General features: G+C 49.1%; 1 protein-coding gene across 2 annotated transcripts in view; it reads right to left on the bottom strand.

Annotated features, from left to right (window-relative positions):
* KIRREL3 (kirre like nephrin family adhesion molecule 3) overlaps nt 1-21,639 on the bottom strand; it is a 378,028-nt gene that overhangs the window by 100,634 nt on the left and 255,755 nt on the right. For both annotated transcript variants that reach the window (XM_059867349.1, XM_059867350.1), the window contains exons 3-4: nt 6,710-6,859; nt 2,308-2,457 (exon numbers count right to left, since the gene is read on the bottom strand). In XM_059867349.1, the coding sequence (XP_059723332.1) occupies nt 2,308-2,457; nt 6,710-6,859 (300 nt within the window). The remainder of the gene's footprint in view (nt 1-2,307; nt 2,458-6,709; nt 6,860-21,639) is intronic.

Raw genomic sequence — 21,639 nt, 5'->3', positions numbered from 1 at the left:
GGGAGATCCAGCTCCCTCCAGACACAGCTGCTTAGCTCACAGCTACAGCAGGCCCACACACTGCACGCTAAGAGCAGACACGCCTGCACAGCTGGTGGTGCTACACATCTGGAAGCACCAGAAATGTCTCTCCCCCTTCACAGACACATGTTACCCCCCTGTCATGCAGTGAGTTTAGCCTGACAGGCTGCACACTGTTCCCAGCTGTCAGAAACACGGGGGCTTAAGGCTTCTACTCTTCATGTGCCACATCTGTCCCCTCCACTGGGGTGGCTAAAACACAGAGCACAGATTCCACAGCAGCCCCTGCTCTCGCTGCCAGCACAGGACACCCCATTCCAAAGGAGCAGTGTGAGCTGCTGATCACCAACCCCCTGAAAAGGTGGGATCATCACTCCTACCTCCCCAGTCAGCCTAAAACGTCATAGAATCACACAATTTCCTGAGCTGGAAGGGACCCACAAGGTCATTGAGTCCAGCCCCAGGCCCTGCACAGACACCCCAACAATCCCACCCTATCCATCCCTGAGAGCGTTGTGCTCCTGGAGCTCTGGCAGCCTTGGGGTTGTGACCACTTTCCCCCCCTCAGAACATCTGCATAAATACCCCTAAAGTTAAAGATGAGCTACCAGTCAGTTCCAAACCCACACTAGCTCATTGATTTGGCCTAAATTGAACAAGCTGTAACTTTAATTTTCTTAAAAGGAAAACACTCTGCAAATATAAGTTGCTGAACATCTTAGGTAAATGTACCAATTAGCAACTACTATGTATATCCACATAAACATTAACTACCATCTATTCAACACATTCCATAACCCCAAAGATAATAACGATTTCCTTTTGATCCATAAAAACATCTCCCTGCTCAATCAACGCTTCGCAGCAGCTCTGACGTACGCCCTGGGACTAAATTAGTTTTGAAATCTTTAGCTCTAATTAAATAACATTATTTCTTTTGTCTGGCTCCTGCAATGTATTCTGCTTTCACAACAGAAGGAGGGAGCCCAGGCGAAGGAGGGGTTGTTGGTGAGCAAGACAACGTTCCCCTTTCCTATTCATTTCTGGGATTATTTCATGTATGGGCACATGTCAGAGCTCTGAGCTGTTGCCAAGGGCTGATTGAGAAGAAGGAAGAATCAAAGGAAAATCATCATTATCATCAGGGTCAGGGAAGGAAGGGATGGCAGCTGTGAAAATTTGGGAGTAGGGAATGCTGTAGGGTTGTGGAGGGAGGAAAACAAATGCAGGGGAAATTGCAAACCAGGAACTGGAACTCATTTCCATAGTGCAGACTCCAGTGAGGTGCACCTTCGACCACAGCTGGTACCTTAATTCACTTATTTTGGCTGCTTAAAGCTAATCAGTGTTGATCTGACTAGCACAGAAATTCTTGATTTGGACCTCTTTAAAATGAGGGTTTTTTTCCTCCCTAGAAACTAACCAGGAATAAAAACAACAAGGAAAAAAAAATCCAATCTTCAATTTAAACAAACTTATATATGCAAATGGTTTCACTTTGAGGGTTGAATAATCAGGATGAATCTGGGAGCAGCAATACAGACTGGGTTTTGTCCAAGCTGCTTAAGAAAAATACCATTTTCATTAACTTCTCTGAAGCCACGTCCATGCCGGGAAGCCTCCCTGGCATGCCTGCCTTTTCCCAGCACTCCTGTGGGGAGAGCCTCCCTCCCGCTCTGCCAGATGGCCAACAAAGCCCTCCAGCTCTGCCAGTGCTCCCCACCCATCTCCCACAAAAAAAGGTCCTCTACATGATTTTGGGAGCCACTTCCAGTGTGCAATTCCAGGTATTATCCTCCTGTGCTGCTCATGGGAAAGATGAATTACTGAGAAATGCAGGGTGATAAAATATTAGTATGTAGATAGTTTAAAAATACTGCATGGTATGAAACCAGTCTTTCCTCAGGGGGTGGAGTCGCCCTGGTCCTGTAGACAGGGTGACACATAAGTGATGACACTGACATGCTTCATATCCTTAAATTTATGGACAGACTCTCTTGAATTGGGGCATAAATCCATAAAGCTGAAGTGCCAAACACTTGGTGTCTGTGTTGCTCTTAGAACTGTCGTACTCCACCCCAGAGCTGCTTCACTCCCCAAGCAGCTTCCTTTGATCCTCTTCTCAGGACTGAGCTGCTCCCCCACTGCTCTCGCCATGAGTTCATTCCCAGCCCTCTTGATCCAGCAGCAACACATTTTGTCAAAAGCTACTCAGGGTGACCATGAGGGCAGTGAAACCCCAACAAGCACGCAACAAACACGAGGGTGTGAGGAGCCAGGACTCACCAAGGACGGTCAGCCGGGCAGGTCTGGATCGGATGGCGGCTTGGATGGCCTGGCACTCGTACACGGCGTCATCCTGGAGGTCAGCTCGCAGGATCTTCAGGTGGTGCTGACCTGACAGATGGTCTCCTACGACCAGATAGCGCGGGTAACCTGCCCAAGGCAAAGCACGGGTCAGGAGAAAGCTGTGTGGGCACACAGTTTGTGGTGACTGGGATGGGGCTGTGGCCCAGCCTTATGCCCCATGGGTACAGCTGTGAGCAGCACTGACAGCAGTGAGCCATGGAGAGCCCAGGTGTGCTGAGCAACCACAGAGGGAACAGAGGGCACACAGGTGTAAGGAATGGATGGATATGAGTGGTATAAAAGGTTGAGCTAAAGAACAAGAAGGGCAGGCACTTGCAGCTTTTTGCAGTGTTACAGTTACTCTGTATGGGTTGAAGCTTTCTGAAATTGTATGATGATACTCTGTGTATTGTGGCTGTCTTAACTGGAACATATGCTGTGACAAGCTGGAGCCACAAGCCCAGGAACGAGGAGAGCAGAGCATGGGTCCAGAGCCCCAGCATCCCACAGCAATTCCCAGGATCCAGGCAGCTTCCTCCCCTCCTGGGCAGTCAGCCCAAAGAGAGAGAGAGAAAGAAAGAACCTGCCCAATCCAGGAAAGAGACTGCACATTTTGCTCTACAGTTTCAAAAAAGAAATGTTGATGAAGGAGCATTAACTGAAATCCCAAGGAATCGTGGGATCATAGAATGTTAAGTGTTAGAAGGTTTGGTTTTGACCCTAAAGATCATCGGGATCCATGTCCCCCTGCCATGGGCAGAGACACCTCCCACTAGATCAGGTTGTTCAAAGCCTTCTCCAGCCTGGCTTTGAACCCTTCCAAGGCTGGGGCACTCACAGCCTCCCTGGGCAAGAAAAAGGGGTGAGCCCTTCTACCAGGAAACCCACCACCTCCTGCCCCTCTGCAACCCACCATGGAATAGCCTCAGCTCCTGGAGTCAGCTGAGGTGACACCTGGACTACAACCATGATTAGCTTTGTGTAAAGCTTGAGCAGGGGTCTGGGGTAAGAATCCATGTCTGGACAGGCTGTCCGGGTCATAGGATACAAATCATGTGAACAGTGCAAATTACCAAACACCCAGTGCAAACAACTAAATAACTATTTAGTGCAATACAGCATGGGGCCACCAGCAGCCCTGGTCAGCCTGGCTGGACACACAGCATGGATGCATGGGAGGAAAGGTGCCACCCCCCTGTCCTCCTGTGCCCAATGCCCGGTGTAACCCAGCACTGGCACACACTTGTGCTTCTGTTGTTTCTCGAGTAATCAACAGCAGGATTTGCTCTCCTGAACCGCAAGGAGTACAAATGATGGGTTTGTTTGTATTGTGCTAATTAGACACTGGCTGAGCTGGTATCACGCGAGCTGGCAGCTCCTGTGGCTTCCAGCAGCCCTGGCTCTGTTAATTGTGGAAGTCATTCACATCAGCTCCCTACTTCACTGGAGCTCTTGTTACTCAGTCGTGTTGCAAGGTCTTGCATGGGAAGCTCAGCTCTCTAATAGATGCAAAAATTGTGGCTCAGAGCTTTGAAAAACAGGCAAAGACGGGGCTGCTCACTCGGGCACGGCTGTAAATGAGCAATTATACGTATTAATTAAAAAAGAGAGGGAAAGAAGAAGCAGGCACTGCACTTTAGGGAAGAGCAGGGTCCCTGGAGACCAAAAAGCATGGAGCCTTCCCTGGTTTCTCAGTGCTGCTTCTTGCCTTGGGGAAAACTCTCTCAGGTCACTGGGAGCTGAGTGGTGTCACAAGTGCACAAACTCTGCAGAGCCTGGGGGACACTGCAGCTCCTGAAGGGCTCCATGTCCTCCCAGGCTATTTCCAGCAAACACTCTTCCTATTCACGTGAAATATTTCAGTTCCAAATTAGTGTTTTCCAGCAAAATATACAGAATAAACTCAAAACTTCCCCTGTATTGCACCTGTCTTCACCAGCTGCAATTAACCCTCAATCACAGTGTGGGTATGGGATTAAGGGATGTGACTTCTGAGCAATTTGGTCACCAAACTATAATTTGCCAAAACCAAAACTTGAAGAAGCCACAAACACTTGTCCAAAGAAAACAGATCCTTGTGGGTCCCTTTAAACTCAGGGTATTCAATGGTTCTTTTCATTTTTGAGAATATCAAAACAGGCGCTTTCAACATGTATAAAACATTTCATCCCACATTTTGGAATGGTGATGTTAATTTCCAAGGAAATCAAGCCAGGCCTTTCCAAAGGGTCAGGTGACATCTGCGGGAGCCAGCAGTTTCGTTTCAGGTCAGAGTGAAACAGATTTTGGTTTATTCCAAGCATCAGTGCCTATGTTTGGGTGGACTGGAAGGGGTTGGAGTTGAAATGAAAACATTATTCCCCAAACAAATGTTGGGTGAGGAGAGCTCCTGCTTTCCTTGTTTATGGAGGGTGGTTGTGGATTTTTTTTTTGGTTAAAGTTGGGATTAAATGTGTGAGATGGTGTTTTTCGTTCGGATTTAGATGTTTATTAGTTTTTATTTATATTACAGTTTTATAAATTATGAGTTTTATAGTATCTTATTTTAATAAGTTAAAAATGGAGTTGTATTTTTATAGGGTTTTTTAAGGATAAATTGTTTAATTCAGAAATGACACTGCAATCATTTTTATTTTTAACTGAAAGACTAATTATTTGTGACTTGTTTAATTTTATTTTTATTTAAATTTATAATTTATAATTACAAATTAATAATTTATTTAAATTTATTATTTATTATATTTATATTTATAGTTGTTAATTTAATTTATTTTATTTATTTAATAGTTTTATTTATTTTTATTTATAATTTATTTTATTTCTATTTAAATTTTTATTTAATTCTATAATATTATTTAAACTTAGGTGAAGTGTTTGTTTTAAAACTTTTATTTTGTTAGATATATAAAAATTATATATATCTATATAATATCTATATAATATATTATATATTATACATATGATATGATATTATTTGATATTATATGATATGATATGATATTATGTGATATGATATTATATGATATTATATGATATGAATCATTTTGTTTTACATATATTTATATAAAATATAGTCATATTTTTAAATTTTAAATTTTAAGGTTTTTATTATGCAATATTATACACTTCTATTTAAAATATACACTCATTTTTTTTATTATTTAGTTTTCAGAAGGTTTTTTTACACTTTTATGGTTAAATGGAGTGTTTTTTTGAGGAGTTAGTGTTTGCCAGTACAGAAAGTTTACAATCCTTAGTACCTAGGGTTCTAACAGGTGGTGTCCTGGCTTACATTCTCGATGGTTTTTTTTATGGTTTTAGGTTAAATGGAGTGTTTTCTTGGGGGTTAGTGTTTGCCAGTACAGAAAGTTTACAATCCTTAGTATTGGAATATCACCAATATTGTGGACGGGCCCTGCCTGAGCTTGTCTGGCCCTGCTGCTGAACCAAACAGTGGCACTGTGGTGTTTCACCCCACAGACACTTTGGGCCAAGGGTGTGTGGTGTTTCACCCCACAGACACTTTTGGCCATGGCTGTGTGGTGTTTCACCCCACAGACACTTTTGGCCATGGCTGTGTGGTGTTTCACCCCACAGACACTTTTGGCCATGGCTGTGTGGTGTTTCACCCCACAGACACTTTTGGCCATGGCTGTGTGGTGTTTCACCCCACAGACACTTTTGGCCATGGCTGTGTGGTGTTTCACCCTACAGACACTTTTGGCCATGGCTGTGTGGTGTTTCACCCCACAGACACTTTGGGCTGGCTGGGTGCTCCAGCTGGGCACGTGGGGACAAGTCCAGGCCTGCAGGAGCTCTGGTGGCTGCGGGATGGAGCTTCCCCCGTGGAGGGGCTGCTCCTCAGGTTTCCCTCTGTGGAGAAGCTTTCAGGTGATGGGGAAGGAAAGGAGTCGGTTCTGATGGAGGGTTTGGATCCAGAGCTTTGTTCTGGCCCACAGCCTCTGAACCCAGCCCCAGCTCCACCAGAACTCCTGACCCCGTGGGTGCTGCTCCTTTTAACCCCGGGGAGAGGGCAGGGAAGGGACAGGGAGCCCCCAGCCAGGTACAGGAGGGGAGGTCTCAGGGGACAAAGGACACCTGGATGGCCCAATGCCCCCCGGGGGTGGAGGGCATCCTTTGGATCTGCCAATCACTCGAGCCCTTCTGGAATTCCAGGGCTGACAGACAGTGCTGGGAGGGGTCAGGGAGGGGAAAGGAGAGGTGACTGACACACCTGGGAGGGAATCTTCAGGGGAGGGAGCCGGGGCTCTGAGGTGAACCCTGAAACCACAACGCAACACCTCAGTACCCAGGGCTCTACCGCGGTGTCCCCACTTACTTGAGAGGTCCCGTCCGACGCCGAGGGCCAGCCCGTCCTTGATCCAGAGCACGATGCCATTGTACTCGGGGATGGCGCAGAGCAGCGTCACCGGCTGCCCCGCGATCACCACCTGGTCCTGCGGCTGCTGCGTGAATGAGGACGCCTGGCCTGCAGGGGAACAAGAGAGGAACAGGACACTGTCAGCTCTGCAGGGCCTTCCTACACCATGCATTCCTTGGGATGCAGCGGGCGAGCATGCTCCTGGCACAGCACAGATGGGAGACTCAGCTCCGCAGCTCTTAATTATGTGTTTGCTAAATTACCTGACTGCCCCATAGAATGATAGAATGGGTTGGAAGGGACCTTAAAGCTCATCGTGTTCGCAGAGAACAATTCCTAATTCCCAACAGCCCATCCATCCCTGCCCTCTGGCAGTGGGAAGCCATTCCCTGTGTCCTGTCCCTCCATCCCTTGTCCCCAGTTCCTCTCCAGCTCTCCTGGAGCCCCTTCAGGCCCTGCCAGGGGCTCTGAGCTCTCCCTGGAGCCTTCTCCTCTCCAGGTGAGCACCCCCAGCTCTCCCAGCCTGGCTCCAGAGCAGAGGGGCTTCAGCCCTGGAGCAGCTCTGGGGCCTCTCTGGACTCATTCCAGAAACTCCACATATTTCCTGTGTTGAGGACCCAGAGGTGGACACAGCACTTTGTGACAGACAAATATTTGCAATATTTTTGCTCCCTGGGGAGAAAAGAAAGCTCCAACCAAGAGGCACCAGCATTTCTTGTAAGTGTTTTATTCCAAATTGTGGCGGTAGCGTTTCAGCCACAATGATCACAGACAGAGAAGCAGCAGGATGTTCAGCAGCAGCAATATTTTATATTACACATAATAAAAGAGGATGTTGATCCTCTGCTTCTGAGCCTTGCTCCCACCTCGTGTGCTCTCTGAAATCAGGATGTGTAAGGAAACAACCTGCTATAAAACACGCATGGAAACTGCACGCTGAAACCAACTGCTGCTGTTCTGCTCCCTCCCCAGGTGTCACCTCCTGGCATTTGCTGGGAGCTTCCCACACATCTGGAGGGGAAGGGAAGGCCCAGCTCTGCCTCAGCACCGCCTTTCTCCAAAGCTGCACTGTCAAATTCACAAATCTCTCCTCACCCTTCCCCACCTGCAATGCTGCAATAACAAATCCCAGCCCCGGGTCATCTCCTACCATGGTGGGATGTCTCACACCTCAGGTGTGACATGGCACTCCTCATTTTCCATGGGAAGCACCCCAGTCACTCTAACCTCTTCCAGCAGAGTTTACTCAGCATTAAGTTTTATTTTCACTCTCTCTTGGCTTTGCCATGATTGAAAATTATTCAGAGAATCAGAGACTCCCAAAATGGTTTGGGTTGGGAGGGATCTTAAAGCCCACCTCATTCCACCCCCTGCCATGGGCAGGGACACCTTCCTCTATGCCAGGAAGGTGTCACATCCAACCTGGCCTTGGATGTTCCAGGAATTCAAAGTGTTAAATCCTGCTGTTTCTTTTTCTTTCCATAATGAGTGCATGGGACAACCCCAAAATCTCCCTGCAGAGCCACAGTCTGAAGCGGGAAGATCCTAAATGCCATTTCAGGCAGATCTGCTGATATCTGGGCTGCTGTGAGCACAGTTTTTTGTGTGAGCTGGTTGTAGAGCATCCCAATTGCTCTGCCTCCACTTAGTCTTGCTCTGATTCTGGATTCAGGAGATGATCTGGGAAAGAGGTGTTGGGGGGAAGGCAGAACCACTGAACTGCCCCTCACTGAGTTACCTGTGGGGTTTGTAGGACCAGGAGCCTCTCTGGGTAGGAATTATGGCCCTGCACCAGGCAGGAGTTCAGAGCCTGTGCCCTCCACTGAGTGTTCAGTCCATGGAAGGGACTGGGCTGGAGGAAAAATTCCTCTTGAAAACCAATTTGTCAAAGCGAGACAGTCTCCATGTGATCCACCCCAAATCAATTCAATCCTAGTTTACACCTACTCCATTTAATCATTGCCTGATGATTAATCCAGAACCAAGGTTAAGTGTCACACAAGTTCTTGCATCTGAGCTTGTTTCCAGATGAGCTGCAGGGCCTTTCCTACAGGGCAGGGCTCCAAAGCTCCATCATTTCTCAGCTCACACCGTTGAACCAACGTGGGGTCCACATGAGTGCTTATATTTCAACTTAATTTATTGTAGCTTCAGCTCACTCTTAGCCACCTAAAGGAGCACAGGGAAAAGCAGAGCTGTCCTTTTGAAATTCCAGATGCTTTACATTACAGGACGGTAAAAAGCCCAGCTGGAATTTTTGCAGATCTCCAGGAGCACCTTGGGCACTTTATTCGTGGGTATTTTGGAGATCCCAGGTCTCCCAGCACCCACATATCTCCAAGGAACTCTGATCTTCACCCCAGATACTCCAAAAGACCACAGTGGTGGCTCTTGGTATGGTGCTACCTGCACAACAGGGCAGGTTGATTCCAGAGGAGATTCCAGGTTTTCCCTCTGGGAGGCACTCACTGGAAGTCATGGTGGCCTCTGACACAAACCCTTGTGCTAAGATTTAAATATTTGATTTCAAAAGGAGTATGAGTCAGCTCTGTATTTTTTGTTTTTGGATTCATAAAGGACAAACATTCCTAGGATAGCAGGGAAAATGGGATGAGAGAGAAAACTCAGAAAGCAGAAAAAGTGGGTGTTTTGCTTTGTTGTTTTGTTGTTTTATTTTAATATATACTTTCCACCCCCTAACTGGGTTTTCACAGCTCACTCTGTAATCCTGACAATTCTCAAGGCAGAACTGGGCGAGCAGGGACAGTGCAGGAAGGCAGCAATAACCCAAAAAGATTTGTTTTATCAGTGAGAATTATCAGCTTGTCAGCTGGGAGCTGCACGAGCTCTAATGAGAACGCAGAGGCACAAAGTGGTGTCTTTGCCCTCTGCAAATGCCCATTAAGCACAGGCTTCATTTGGTAATTGCTGCTGGAAATGAAGCTCTTTTTATGTTTTATTTTTCCTTTTTCTCCTATTTCTTGATTTGTTTTAAAGACGAGCTGATGGCCATGGAAAATCAGAGCAGAAACATGGCATATGTCTCCTGTATTTTCCTTCTCTGTGTTTGTTCAGTGTGAAGAATTGTCACTTAAACCCATTTTTTAATCATCCAAGGCTCCATTTCAGCTACAAACAGCTCAGACTCAGTCACAGGAGAGGAAAGATGGGTGTAAGGACCTTAAGAGCATTACCTGGCCCAGTCCCTGCTCCACAGCAGGATCATCTTTCCCTAAATCTCAGATAAAAAAAAAGAAAAAAAGTACTGAAGACAGAGCTCAACTCACTTTCAAATCAGCTTAAAGTCTGATTACTGGGTTTAACTGGGTTTGAAAGATCAGAGGCCTGTCCACGTTACAGCTTATGTCTTAATGTCAAAGGAACAACTAATTTGCAGAAAAGTTTTAAGGGAGATAAGATACTTGACAGAAAATAACTGAAAATGGGGAGATTGGGAAAGGGTGATTTACAAATGCAGGCTGAGCGTTTTCAGCTACAAGAAAATGGGCTGAAAGATGTCAGTTGGGTATTTTTCCAGGAATGTTTAAAATGGAATTACAAAATGATGCTTTGGTTTCAAAGCAGGAGGTTTGATTCTAACCTGTTGGGCAAGCAGGAGCTTCCCAGCTTCTCCCCTTCTACTACATCGTTTTAGCAAAAAATACTGGTTAATCCAAATCTCTGCAGAATTGGAGTTCATCAGAGAATCATGGAATTGTTTGGGTTGGAAAGGAACTTAAAAGCTCATCCAGGTCTACCCCCTGCCATGGGCAGGGACACCTCCCACTGTCCCAGGGTGCTCCAAGCCCTGTCCAGCCTGACCTTGGGCACTGCCAGGGATCCAGGGGCAGCCCCAGCTGCTCTGGGCACCCTGTGCCAGGGCCTGCCACCCTCCCAGGGAACAATTCCTAATTTCCAATCTCCCATCCATCCCTGCCCTCTGGCAGTGGGAGCCATTCCCTGTGTCCTGTCCCTCCATCCCTTGTCCCCAGTCCCTCTCCAGCTCTCCTGGAGCCCCTTCAGGCCCTGCAAGGGGCTCTGAGCTCTCCCTGGAGCCTTCTCCTCTCCAGGTGAGCACCCCCAGTTCTCCCAGCCTGGCTCCAGCCCTGGAGCATCTCCATGGGCTGCTCTGGACTGGCTCCAGCAGCTCCAGCTCCTTCCTGTGCTGAGTCCCCAGAGGCAGATACAGGTCACCACATGAGCCCAACAAGAGTCCAGGCATGGCACCCTCATCACCATCCCCTTGTCACCTCCTGCTGCACAAAGCATCCCCAGATGGATTTGGAAAGCGCTGCATGGCAAAGCAGGGAGATGCAACATGTCCATGTGCCCCCAACTCAAGTGTAGCCCTGTTTTACTTCCACATCCCATCTTCTCTCAAGTGTAGAGACTTGGAATATTTTCAAAGAAATGGCTGAGTTGATGCCTGGCTTCCTGGGAACTTCACTGGGAGCCACTGGGCTCTGACTCTGCCCCTGAGAGTGTCCATGTGAGGATCTGCCCATCCAGCACAGAGATGCTCTGAGCAGAAGCAAGGCTCAGGGCTCTGAATTTGTTGTTGAATTTTTTGGTTTTGTTTTAAAAGCAAACAGCTATGGAAATGAGATGCTAACGATGCCACTTGGCCGGGGTCCAGCACAAGCCCAGTGTCCCACCTGCACTCTGGAGCTGCCCTGCAGCTGGATGTGCACTGTCACCACAGGTCACCTGCTGTAACCAGAGGAGCTCTTGATCCCAGAGCCATCTCCTCCTGCTTGCTGCTTTGCCCTCTCCCTGAGGAGCTGCCAGACACCAGCAGGACCCCCTTGCTGGCCCCAAAGCTCCTGCCTTCCTCAAGGAGTCTCTCATGGGGGGCATTTCTGCAGCCACTGAAAGCCCCAAAGGCAGGAACAAAAGGGGACAATAAAGACACCACTGTGAAGAGCAAGCAGGCAAGAACACTAACCCTGCTTTCAAAAACCCCAGGCTGGATCCTTGTGAAGTCACAAGCGTGTCATAAAAGCTAAAGGAAGAAAAAAGGAGGGACAAAGAGAGAACCACTTTAGAACTCTTTCTATTTCCTTAATGGATTTTGCACCTGTGGCTCCTGTTTCTCAGTGTTTCTCTGTAATGTCGCCTTGTTCTTTCAAACAAAGGCTGAGACTCTTCTCTGTTTGTGACTTCCAAGGGAAATAACACTGCCAGTGCCAGGGCATTGCTTTTCAGATGTCTCAACGCCCACAGATGGCGAGAAGGCCCAAAAATCCTCTTTAATAACCCAGAAAACAGAGGAAAGCACCTACACAATGACATTGCCACGGTCTGTGCTGCAGCAGGACCTTGAAGCCCCTTCCATCGCTGAAGCCAGAGTCTGTGACAGGCTTTTAAAGCTCTCTGAAGACTGAAATCTGTTTGCATGAGTTCCTGGCTAAATTATTTCAGCTTGCAGCCTCCTGTGCCCAAACCAGCAACCGGGAGCAGCAGAAAGTTAAATTTTCATTACCCAAGAGGAGTGAGTATTGTAGTAGGAAGCGAGGGACTCACCGAGGGAACAATGACTCATTAGAAATGGAGACATTGTGGCTGCTTTTATGTAAGTGAAGCTTTGAATGTCCATTGTGCTCTGAAAAGAATTAGTCCTTTTTGTTGAGGAGAGCATAGAAGTGGAGAAGGAGGACTATGAGCTCCTTGTCAAAATATTACTGTTCTGAAATGAAAGGCCTGGTGATTAGGAGTGGTGGGACATTCTCCTTGTCCCTCAGTGGGAAGAGCTGATCCTTCCCCCAGCTTGGAGCCGTCACGACGCGTGGTGGGAGGATGATCAAGGGGCTGATGTGAGACATCCTAATCCTACACAGCATCCCAGGAGGGGCTGGCTTCCGACCAAGCAGATCCCACCCGATGGAAATCAGGGCATTTCAGCCCAGGGGCTGAAATTACACCTGATTTCAGGAAAATCAGCCCAGCTTGGGGCTGGTTTCTTGTGGCACAACACCTGGAGATGGAGAAGTCTCTTGGCCATGGAGAGGGCTAGGAAGAGATGTCTCTGTGCCCACATTTCCCAGCAGAGCAGAGCCTGGCTCTGCACCACCCCACGCAGCTCCTGCTATGGCTCTGTGACAAACAGGCTGGTTCTCAGTGCTCCTTTGGGTCCCCTCCCTGGAGCCAAGGACACCGAGCCCTGCACAGGGCCCGTCGTGCTCCGGAACACGTGCCCACATTGATTTTCAGATGAGGAGGAAGAGCAAGCAGACAAAAGCTTTACATTATTTACAAAGCTCTCAGGAATTGTCAGTCATGGGGAAGCACAGGGAGGAGCCGTGCAGGCAGCAGAGCTGCTCATGACCTGCCTGCAGCCCAATTCCCTCCCTGGTGGGACACAACGCCTAGACCTGCACTGAGGTGCAGCCCAAAGCCTGGCTGGGTACAGAGCACAGGAGCTCCCTCCCTGGAAGAGGGAGTCACGTGTTCCCAGGGCCAAGGATTTCTCCAGACCAGGACAGAGATGAGCTTTTCTTACAGCATCAGAGAAGCAAAGAGACAGGAGCAGGCTGCCCAGACAGGAGCAGAGGGATGGCACCAGTGACGCTGTCCTCAGTGAGGGGATGTGGATCAGCCTCCCCACGGGACAGCCCCTTGCTGGTGATGGCCACAGCCATGTCAGACACTTCCTTGGGCTTCACAGCACAAATAAGAGAGGTAGCTTGAGTTCAGCTCTTGCATAAGATTTCTGTTTTTTAAAATTTGGCTTCCTTGGGGAGAAAACAAAATCAAACCCGTTTGAACAAAAATGTCAGTTTGGCCTTTTTTTTAGAGAGACTGCGTAAGTCCAGCTCACGTGGCCTCAGTGCTGAATTATTCAACTTGAAAGAAAGCAAAGCACAACACAAAGTCAAGGGATGACTCAGGTGTATGGCATGGTGCTGGTCACTGCCCAGCTGTGTGACCTGGCAGAGGTGTCCCTGCTCCAGGAGGCAAGCAGGGGCTGAGCTCGTGCCTTGCTCACCCACAAACACGCAGGGAGATGAGGCTTTCCCTGGAAGCACAGCCTGGGGGTCCCCATTGATTCCAGCTCCCAGGGGAAGGTGTGGGATGCACTTAGTGAAACCAAAGCCAAAGGGATGCCCAGGATTAGCAATGAAAAGTAGGACAATGAATCTGGGAAAGGGGCTGGAGCACCAGGACAGGCTGAGGGAGGCTGGAGGAAAGGAGGCTCAGGGGGACCTTCTCCTCCTCCACAACTCCCCCACTAGAGGGGGCAGCCAGGTGGGGGCCAGACTCTACTCCCAGGGAACAAGGGACAGGACAAGGAAATGGCCTCAAGTCACAGCAGGGGAGGTTTAGGTTGGATATTTAGGAAAGTGTTCTTCACAGAAAGGGTTGCAAAGCATTGGAAGGGGCTGTCCAGGGCAGGGGTAGGGTCCCTGTCCCTCGGGTGTTCACAAGATGTGTGGATGTGGCACTTGGGGACACGGCTTAGTGATGAATACGTTGGAGGTGCTGGGTTGAGTGTTGGACTTTATGATCTTAAGTCTTTTTCAAATGAAATGACCCTGTGGTCCTAATGCCAGCTGCCAGAGCAGAGTTTAAGGCGCAAAGCCAGTGCTCTGCTCTCCTGCCTGGCCATGACCAGCTCTCACCAAGCCCATGTGCTGAGCTGAGCTCATCCTGCAGTGATGTCAGATATTTTCCTGGCACTGCTTTGAGAGGAACCATCAACATCCCACTGTGTCCACTAAGTACTTCAAACAGGAAACAGGGAAATTTTGAGTAAGATATTAAACCTTTCAGAGATCTTTTTGTCTATTAGTCACAGAGGCAAGAGATCTGAACTACCGAGTGTTCTGCTGGCTTTGATACCCACATGAAATCCCAGCACTGCTTTCAAAGTCACTGTGAGGAGTTTGATCAGCCATGCAGAAAGGGCTGAAATGTCATCGGCTGCTCTGTTATTAGCTGCCAATTGGGAAAGGTGTAAGAGTATCCTTACCGTGGGATATTTATTAGCAAACTCTTCCCAGCAGCAGCCTGGAGAATTACCTCTTGTGAGATTAAACACCTGCTCCTGGGAGCTGCACTGATAGGAAACAAACTAATGTACTGCATCGAGGTGCCAAAGAGCAGCATTCAAGTGACCTTATGGACTGGATCACACTGAGTATTCCAGCTGCATGCATGCATGGCTCCAGGCTCCATGGATGAATCCAGGCTCCCCGGATGGCTCCTGGCTCCTTGGATGGCTCCAGGCTCCATGGATGGTTCCAGGCTCCCTGGATGACTTCAGGCTCTGTGGATGGCTCCAGGCTCTGTGGATGACTTCAGGCTCTGTGGATGGCTCCAGGCTCTGTGGATGACTTCAGGCTCTGTGGATGGCTCCTGGCTCTGTGGATGGCTGCAGGCTCTGTGCCTGACTCTGGGCTCCCCGGATGGCTCCAGGCTCCATGGATGGCTCCCGGCTCCCTGGATGGTTCCAGGCTCCCTGGATGGCTCCTGGCTCTGTTGATGGCTCCTGGCTCTGTGGATGGCTCCAGGCTCCCTGGATGACTCAGTGGATGGCTCCGGGCTGCTCTGCTCTCACAGTCTCTCCTGCTGCCCAGATGCACCAAGCTCTGAGCAGGCAGCATTATCTCCTATTAGACAAGCTGCCAGAGCTGGGCTGTGTGCTTTGGGGCACACAGGACTTTTGCAGAGTTGGAGGTAGAGGCAGAAAACTGGACTAGGTGGTGTTTTACCCAGGGCCAGCACAGGAGGAGGGGGAAAAGCAGGCAAGCTGTTGCAGGGGGTGGCAGAGGAGCTGAAGGGTCAGCAAGAGGCAAAGCTGGTGGTCTCACTAAAGCAGTGGCAGAGAGGTGTGAGAGCCTCCCCACACCCTGGGCTGGGGCCAGCACCTCATCCCAGTGCCTGGGCTGCCGTGGCTCCCTCTCCAGGGGCAGCTGTAAGCTCTGAGCCTGTGCCAAGGCTGCTCAGGGCACAGGGTGATGTCTGTCCTTGCTGGGAACAGGGACAGTGGCACCAGCAGCTGTTCCAGAGGCACTGGAAACCCTGGGCAGGCACTGAGCACCAATCCCTCATGGAGACAAGAGCAGAGGGGAATAGATTTCCTCCCATTGATCCACCTGCAGGCCCAGATCCACTGAGCACTGCCAATGACTCCAAGAAATATTTTGTTACCGGGGCTCCTGAGGAAACTATGGCACAGTAAGAAATCACCATTTGTTCTCCTGTCAAGGTGCAGTGCCCTGGCACAGCTCCCCAGGCCAGGCTGATGGGCTCAGGGGGGGAGAACAGAGCAGGGGATGCTCCTGTTCTGGTAATTCCAGCCAAGCAGCTCTCTCTGTGGCAACGCCAGCTGCTTTTTGGGTGATAACTATTTGTAGCTCAGAAAGGAGGTGGCAGGTCCCCAGCTGCAGGAGTCTTACACAGACACCCCTGGCACCTAAAACCTCCCACTTGAATCCACAGAGAAGAAAAAGGAACTTTTCCTTCTAAAAATAACAGCAGATGTGCAAAGCAGTGGGCAGCAGCCTGCCTGCACCAGGTCTCCCAGATAAAATCCTTAAGGATTTTTATGCCTTGTGACCTTCTGAAATCTCTCAGGTGATCCCCCTTTCCTGGATTACAGTAAATCCAAGTGCCTCCCCTTTGCCCACCCTTTGTTCCCAGATCAGGGCTGCTTTTTTCAAATAGAGTCCTTTAAATCTCAGCTCATCTTTGAGTTAGAGGGCACAGAGGACACTCGTCCATAGGAAAACGAGAAGGATGAATAATCCATTTCACAAACGATTTGGAGATTTCGAAGTCTGGCTCTGCTCCCAGGAAGAGCTGCAACTGGAAGTTGTGCAGTTCACGGGGTGGAAAATTAGAGCAAAGAGCTTGCCTTGGGTCGCACCATGTTTCACTTCCATCCTCGTTTTTCAAAATCTGTTATCGCACGCTGTGAGGCATGGAGAGAAATCAGAATGAAGATGCAGCTCAGAACAGAAAATGCAGATATTGAATGTTACATTCTCTGCATATGGAAGTGGGGTTGGATGATCTTTAAGGTCCCCTCCAACCCAACCTGCTCTGGGATTCTATAATATTAAAATGAGTGGAAAATTCTGCTCCTTCTCACAATAATTTTAACTAGTCTTGCTACAGATTGGTGAGACATTGTATAGATTGAAGAATCCATCCAAGGAGGGGTTAAATGAGTCTCCACAGGGTGTTTCCATCTCTGCAGGTCTTGGAAGTGCCACCATCGAAGATTCCCCTACCAGATTCTTCCCTGAACAAGAAACACCTTGGTGGCACCAAAGCTCACAGATGGAGGGAAGAGAAGGCAGGAATAAATCTTATTATTGCCCTGGAAAAACATTTTTTGATTTTTTTTTAAACTAATTTCTTTTATTAGCTAAAACAAAAGATTTTGCCAGGACTGTAACAACAACTTCTTCTTTTCCTTCATCTTCTTCTGAAATGTCCCATCTCATTCCCAAATTCCTTACAACTTTTGAGTTTAAATCCAAGCAAAAAGCAAAATTCGTGCACTCGTGCATTGGATGCTCCTGTCAGATTCTCCATTTCACTCCACATCTTATTACAATTTCAGTCTCAATGCAGAAATGCTGGGAAGCTGCTGTCTGCATGAAACATCACCTGGGTGGCTTCTGGGGGAGCTCCTGGCCAGATGAGTCCTGGGATATTGCAGAGCAGGCTGGGGACTCGCTCCAGCTCCTGCTGTTTACCAGAGCAGGGTGGGATTGCTCGGGGTTGTGCTGTGTGAATTATCAGCTCTGAAGATGAAGTGGAGTGAGAATTAGCAGGTTTCTGCTATAATTATTGTTTGCTTGGATTTTTACAAGTGGAAGTGATTGTAAATATGTGCATTTTTTTTTACACATGCAAGATTCATATTTAAAATTAAAACAAATTATTCTGAAAAACAGCCTAAAGTGAAGTATATGCAATACAAACACAAAAATTAAGTGGCAGGCATGGGGAAGGCAGGAGGGGTTGGAGATGCTGAGTTGAACAGACAGGGAGCAGATCATCTCTGAGGAGGAAATGTTTCACACACGTGCCCATCTTGTTATCCCAGGAAGGTGCTTAAAAATTCACTTACTTCTCTGTCTATATGTGGAAGCTTAATAAAAGCTCCCCTCCATGAAAACCTTGGCTACACTATTCCCAGAGCCAAGGAAATGCCTAGAAAGTTCATTTATCCATCACAGAAGAGGCCAGTGACCTGCACCACTGCTGACAACAGCCAGCTGGTGCTTTTCACCTGGGTTTTACCCAGTAAAGCAAAGAACCATGAAAAATGAGAGGCAACGTGAATCCAGTCAATATTTACAATCCTGCAACTGCTTTGCCAGCCCCGGGGCAGCCCTGGGAGAAGGCCCAGGGAAGGGGCTGTGCCTTGTCAGACAGACCCCGTGGCTTCTCCCCTTCCCTGCTGGAGGAGAAGGGAGGCTGGGAGGGGGGCTCGGATTATTGAACACGGATTTTGCTGTTTGTTTTGTCACCAACTCCTTCTCAATGCTCCCCACTGCAGAGTCAATGGCTGCCTGGTGCAAAACCCCGGTCCAAGAGCAGATTAGCACATTCCAGCCTGCTGTGTTAATTAGCAGGTAATGAGAGATGCTGTCAATAAACTCAGCTGTGTCTGACCCCCCTCCTGGGCGCTGCCTGCAGGACTCGGGGATGACGAGCCCTGCTGGGGTCACTTTGGAGATGATGTGCTCTCACCCCAGAGCAGAGGCACAGCTTTGGGAGAGGTCACACAACCAGCACAGCAACAAAGACCTTTCACTCAGGTTCTTGGGGGTCAGCTGGAGGAAATGCTTTTCCACCTGGTTTGCTGGTAGAGCAGCCCTTGCTTAGGGTTCAGAGCTGGTAGTGTAAAGCCAGGAGTCAAAATGAAAGGAACTTCATTATCATTAATCAGGAGTTGGACTTGGTGATCCTTGTAGATCCCTTCCAAGTCAGTGTATTCCAGTATTGCATTATTCTCTCAGTATAGAGTTATATTCCCTTGGAGTAAATCAGTGGAAATCTCTCCCCAAGGATTCCCCACTCTTGAAAACTTATCCGCAGGGGGGATAAATACCCCTGAGGGGTAAATAAAAAGTAAATAAACCAAAGAAAAACCCAAAAAAATACATACATAAATAAATGAGGCTCTTTTGCAGCTTAAATCAGAGCAAACTTCAAATGCAGGTCCCTTTTCAGGCCGAAATCCTGAGGAATGGTGAGAGGAAAGTCCCCAAACAGTAACAGTTGCCTGTACCACGTCCATTTCTGACTTGAGGAAAAGCTCCCTGCCTTCAAGGTGGCAGGAACACAACCTGTTTGAGGCCTCAGAGAGAGACACATAACCATCATCATCATTTTGAAGGAGCAATGTGCACCACAGTGCCTTACGGACACCTATAAATTACCCAGCACCCGCCTGCCAGCTCAGCCTAAGCTCGATATTGCCTGCAGTAATTATTTGGATCAAATGCAGTTTATCTGCTTCATATTTGTGTTTCTGTGCTCTCTGGTAACTTATAAATGTCATTGCAGTGTTTATTTGTTATAATGAAACTTAATGACGTTTGAAACCAATGGCTGTGGTTGCAGGCTGCAGGTTCGAAGTAATCTCTTCATCTTAGAAGCAGGAGGCCCAATGATAACATTAAATTATCCTACAGAAAAGAAAGATGTATGCAGACAGATATTCAGGCCTGTGTATTATTCATTGGAGAGATGACTAGCAATGAGCCACAGTGCCTAAGGCGACGGACTCAAAGCATTGTCACCCAGCAAGGCAAATGCTCCTGTCCAAGGGGAGCCAGTTGTCAAGCCACGAGCCCAAGTGCATCTCAATCTGTTTTATTAAACCTTCGAAGGCATGCTGGGTGCCAGACCCCCGTGTGAGATGGCTGGCAGGGAAGAAATGAGGTGGGGCTACTGTAAAACAGCAGAGCTGTGTCAGGAGGGGGAGCGTCCAGCTTTGGGAGGCATCAGAGGGGTGAGGAGAAGAGCAGGAGTGCTGGGACCCCACCCCAGCCAGTTGCTGGGTGCTGAAGGCTCTTCTCCCTCCATGCAAGACCCAGAATAAACTTTTCTTGCTTTGCTTCAGGCACTGCTCCTTGTCCTCCCTCCTTCTGAATAATTTCCTCCCTTGGTTTCTATTTCTGCGTGTATTTATAGACTCTGGTCGTGTCTCCCCTTGAGCCTCCTCCAGACTATATAAATTTACCTCCTCCAGTCTCTCCTCTTACAACCTGCTGTCGAGTCCCTGGGCCATTCCTGGCACCGCAGTCAGAATTCTCCCTGGCTTTGCTCTGTGCTCCCCCCTGCAGGGCCCGGCGCTGCCGTGCCAGTCCCACCGCAGCCCACGTGGAGCTGCACAATTACTGCTGCTGAGCACCTCGGGACCTGCTGAAGCAAAATGCCCGTGGCAACAGCCAGGAACATCTTTCCCTCAGCTCCCTCCGTGCTGTCAGGAGTGTGGAAGTACCCAGCACTCAAAGAGCTTTAACCCCTGCAGCACAGCTGAGCTGTGCAGCTTCTGGTTTTTGAGCTGTTTTCATTCACATGGGCTGGGCTGGTGCTCCCACATCTCCTGCTCAGGCTCTGCATCCCCCAGAAATATGGAAACAGCCTCACTAGACCCCTCCTCACAGGGGCAGTGAAACTTCAGGGTGTGCAGGAAACTGGACCCCAGTGAAGTCTGGCTTATTATCTTCACCTGCTTCTCCTGCACAGGGTCAGAAGGTCTGGAAATGCTCTGTGCTGCAGCATCTGCCCCCGGCAGCAAAGCTCCATCCTCTGCTCTGGCCCTGAGCAATGGGACAGTGTGGCCAGAGGGTGAGGGAAGGGGTTCTGCCCTGCTCAGATGAGACCCCACCTGCAATGCTGCCTCCAGCTGGGGGATCTTCATCATTGGAAGGACATGAACCCACAGCAGTGAGCCCAGAGAGGCCCCAGAGCTGCTCCAGGGCTGGAGCCCGTCTGCTCTGGAGCCAGGCTGGGAGAGCTGGGGGTGCTCACCTGGAATGGAAAAGGCTCCAGGGAGAGCTCAGAGCCCCTGGCAGGGCCTAAAGGGACTCCAGGAGAGCTGGAGAGGGACTGGGGACAAGGGATGGAGGGACAGGACACAGGGAATGGCTGCCAGAGGGCAGGGATGGATGGGAGACTGGGAATTGGGAATTCCTCCCTGTGTGGGTGCTGAGGCCCTGGCACAGGGTGTCCAGAGCAGCTGGGGCTGCCCCTGGATCCCTGGAAGTGTTGAAAGCCAGGCTGGACAGGGCTTGGAGCAGCCTGGGACAGTGGAAGGTATCCCTGTTCATGGCAGGGGATTGGAACAAGATGGTCTTTCAGGCCCCTTCCAACCCAAACCATTCCATAATTCTTTGATTCTGTGATACCCATGAGTCTCTCTTCTTTCCCAGGGCTGTTGTGTGAAGCCATTCCAAATCTCTGAACTACCCTGGGAGTGCCAATGTTTAGAGCTTCAGCTTCATGTGACTGCAGGGCAAGATTTTTTTCCCCCAGACCCTCCAAGGAGCAGCCCATGGGGCACATCCACCACTGGCATCTCTGTACCTGGCACCTGCTGAGGTCCCTGCCCTGGGCACCTGCAGGTCAGGGAGGAGACCCCTGCAGAGGGCAAATCCTACAAGCAAACACTGGTCAGTGCTTTATTCAGTGAGCACCAGGAGTGCAGGAAAGCCTGGGCAGCTCTCTCACTTCACCCCCCTGAGCACCTGGATGGGAACCAGAGGCTGTTTTTGGCAGACAAGCTACCTGATGACAACTGACAAGAGAAATTCATCTTCATTACTCATGATCCTTACACAGCCAGTGCTAGAGAACCCCCTGCAAGGATCCCACCACTGAGAGCTCATCCCAGCCCCCAGCTCTCATTTCCCTACGAG

Source organism: Haemorhous mexicanus, chromosome 24, assembly GCF_027477595.1.
Source record: "Haemorhous mexicanus isolate bHaeMex1 chromosome 24, bHaeMex1.pri, whole genome shotgun sequence".
NCBI lineage: Eukaryota > Metazoa > Chordata > Aves > Passeriformes > Fringillidae > Haemorhous > Haemorhous mexicanus.
This window is presented reverse-complemented; position numbering and strand designations above follow the sequence as displayed.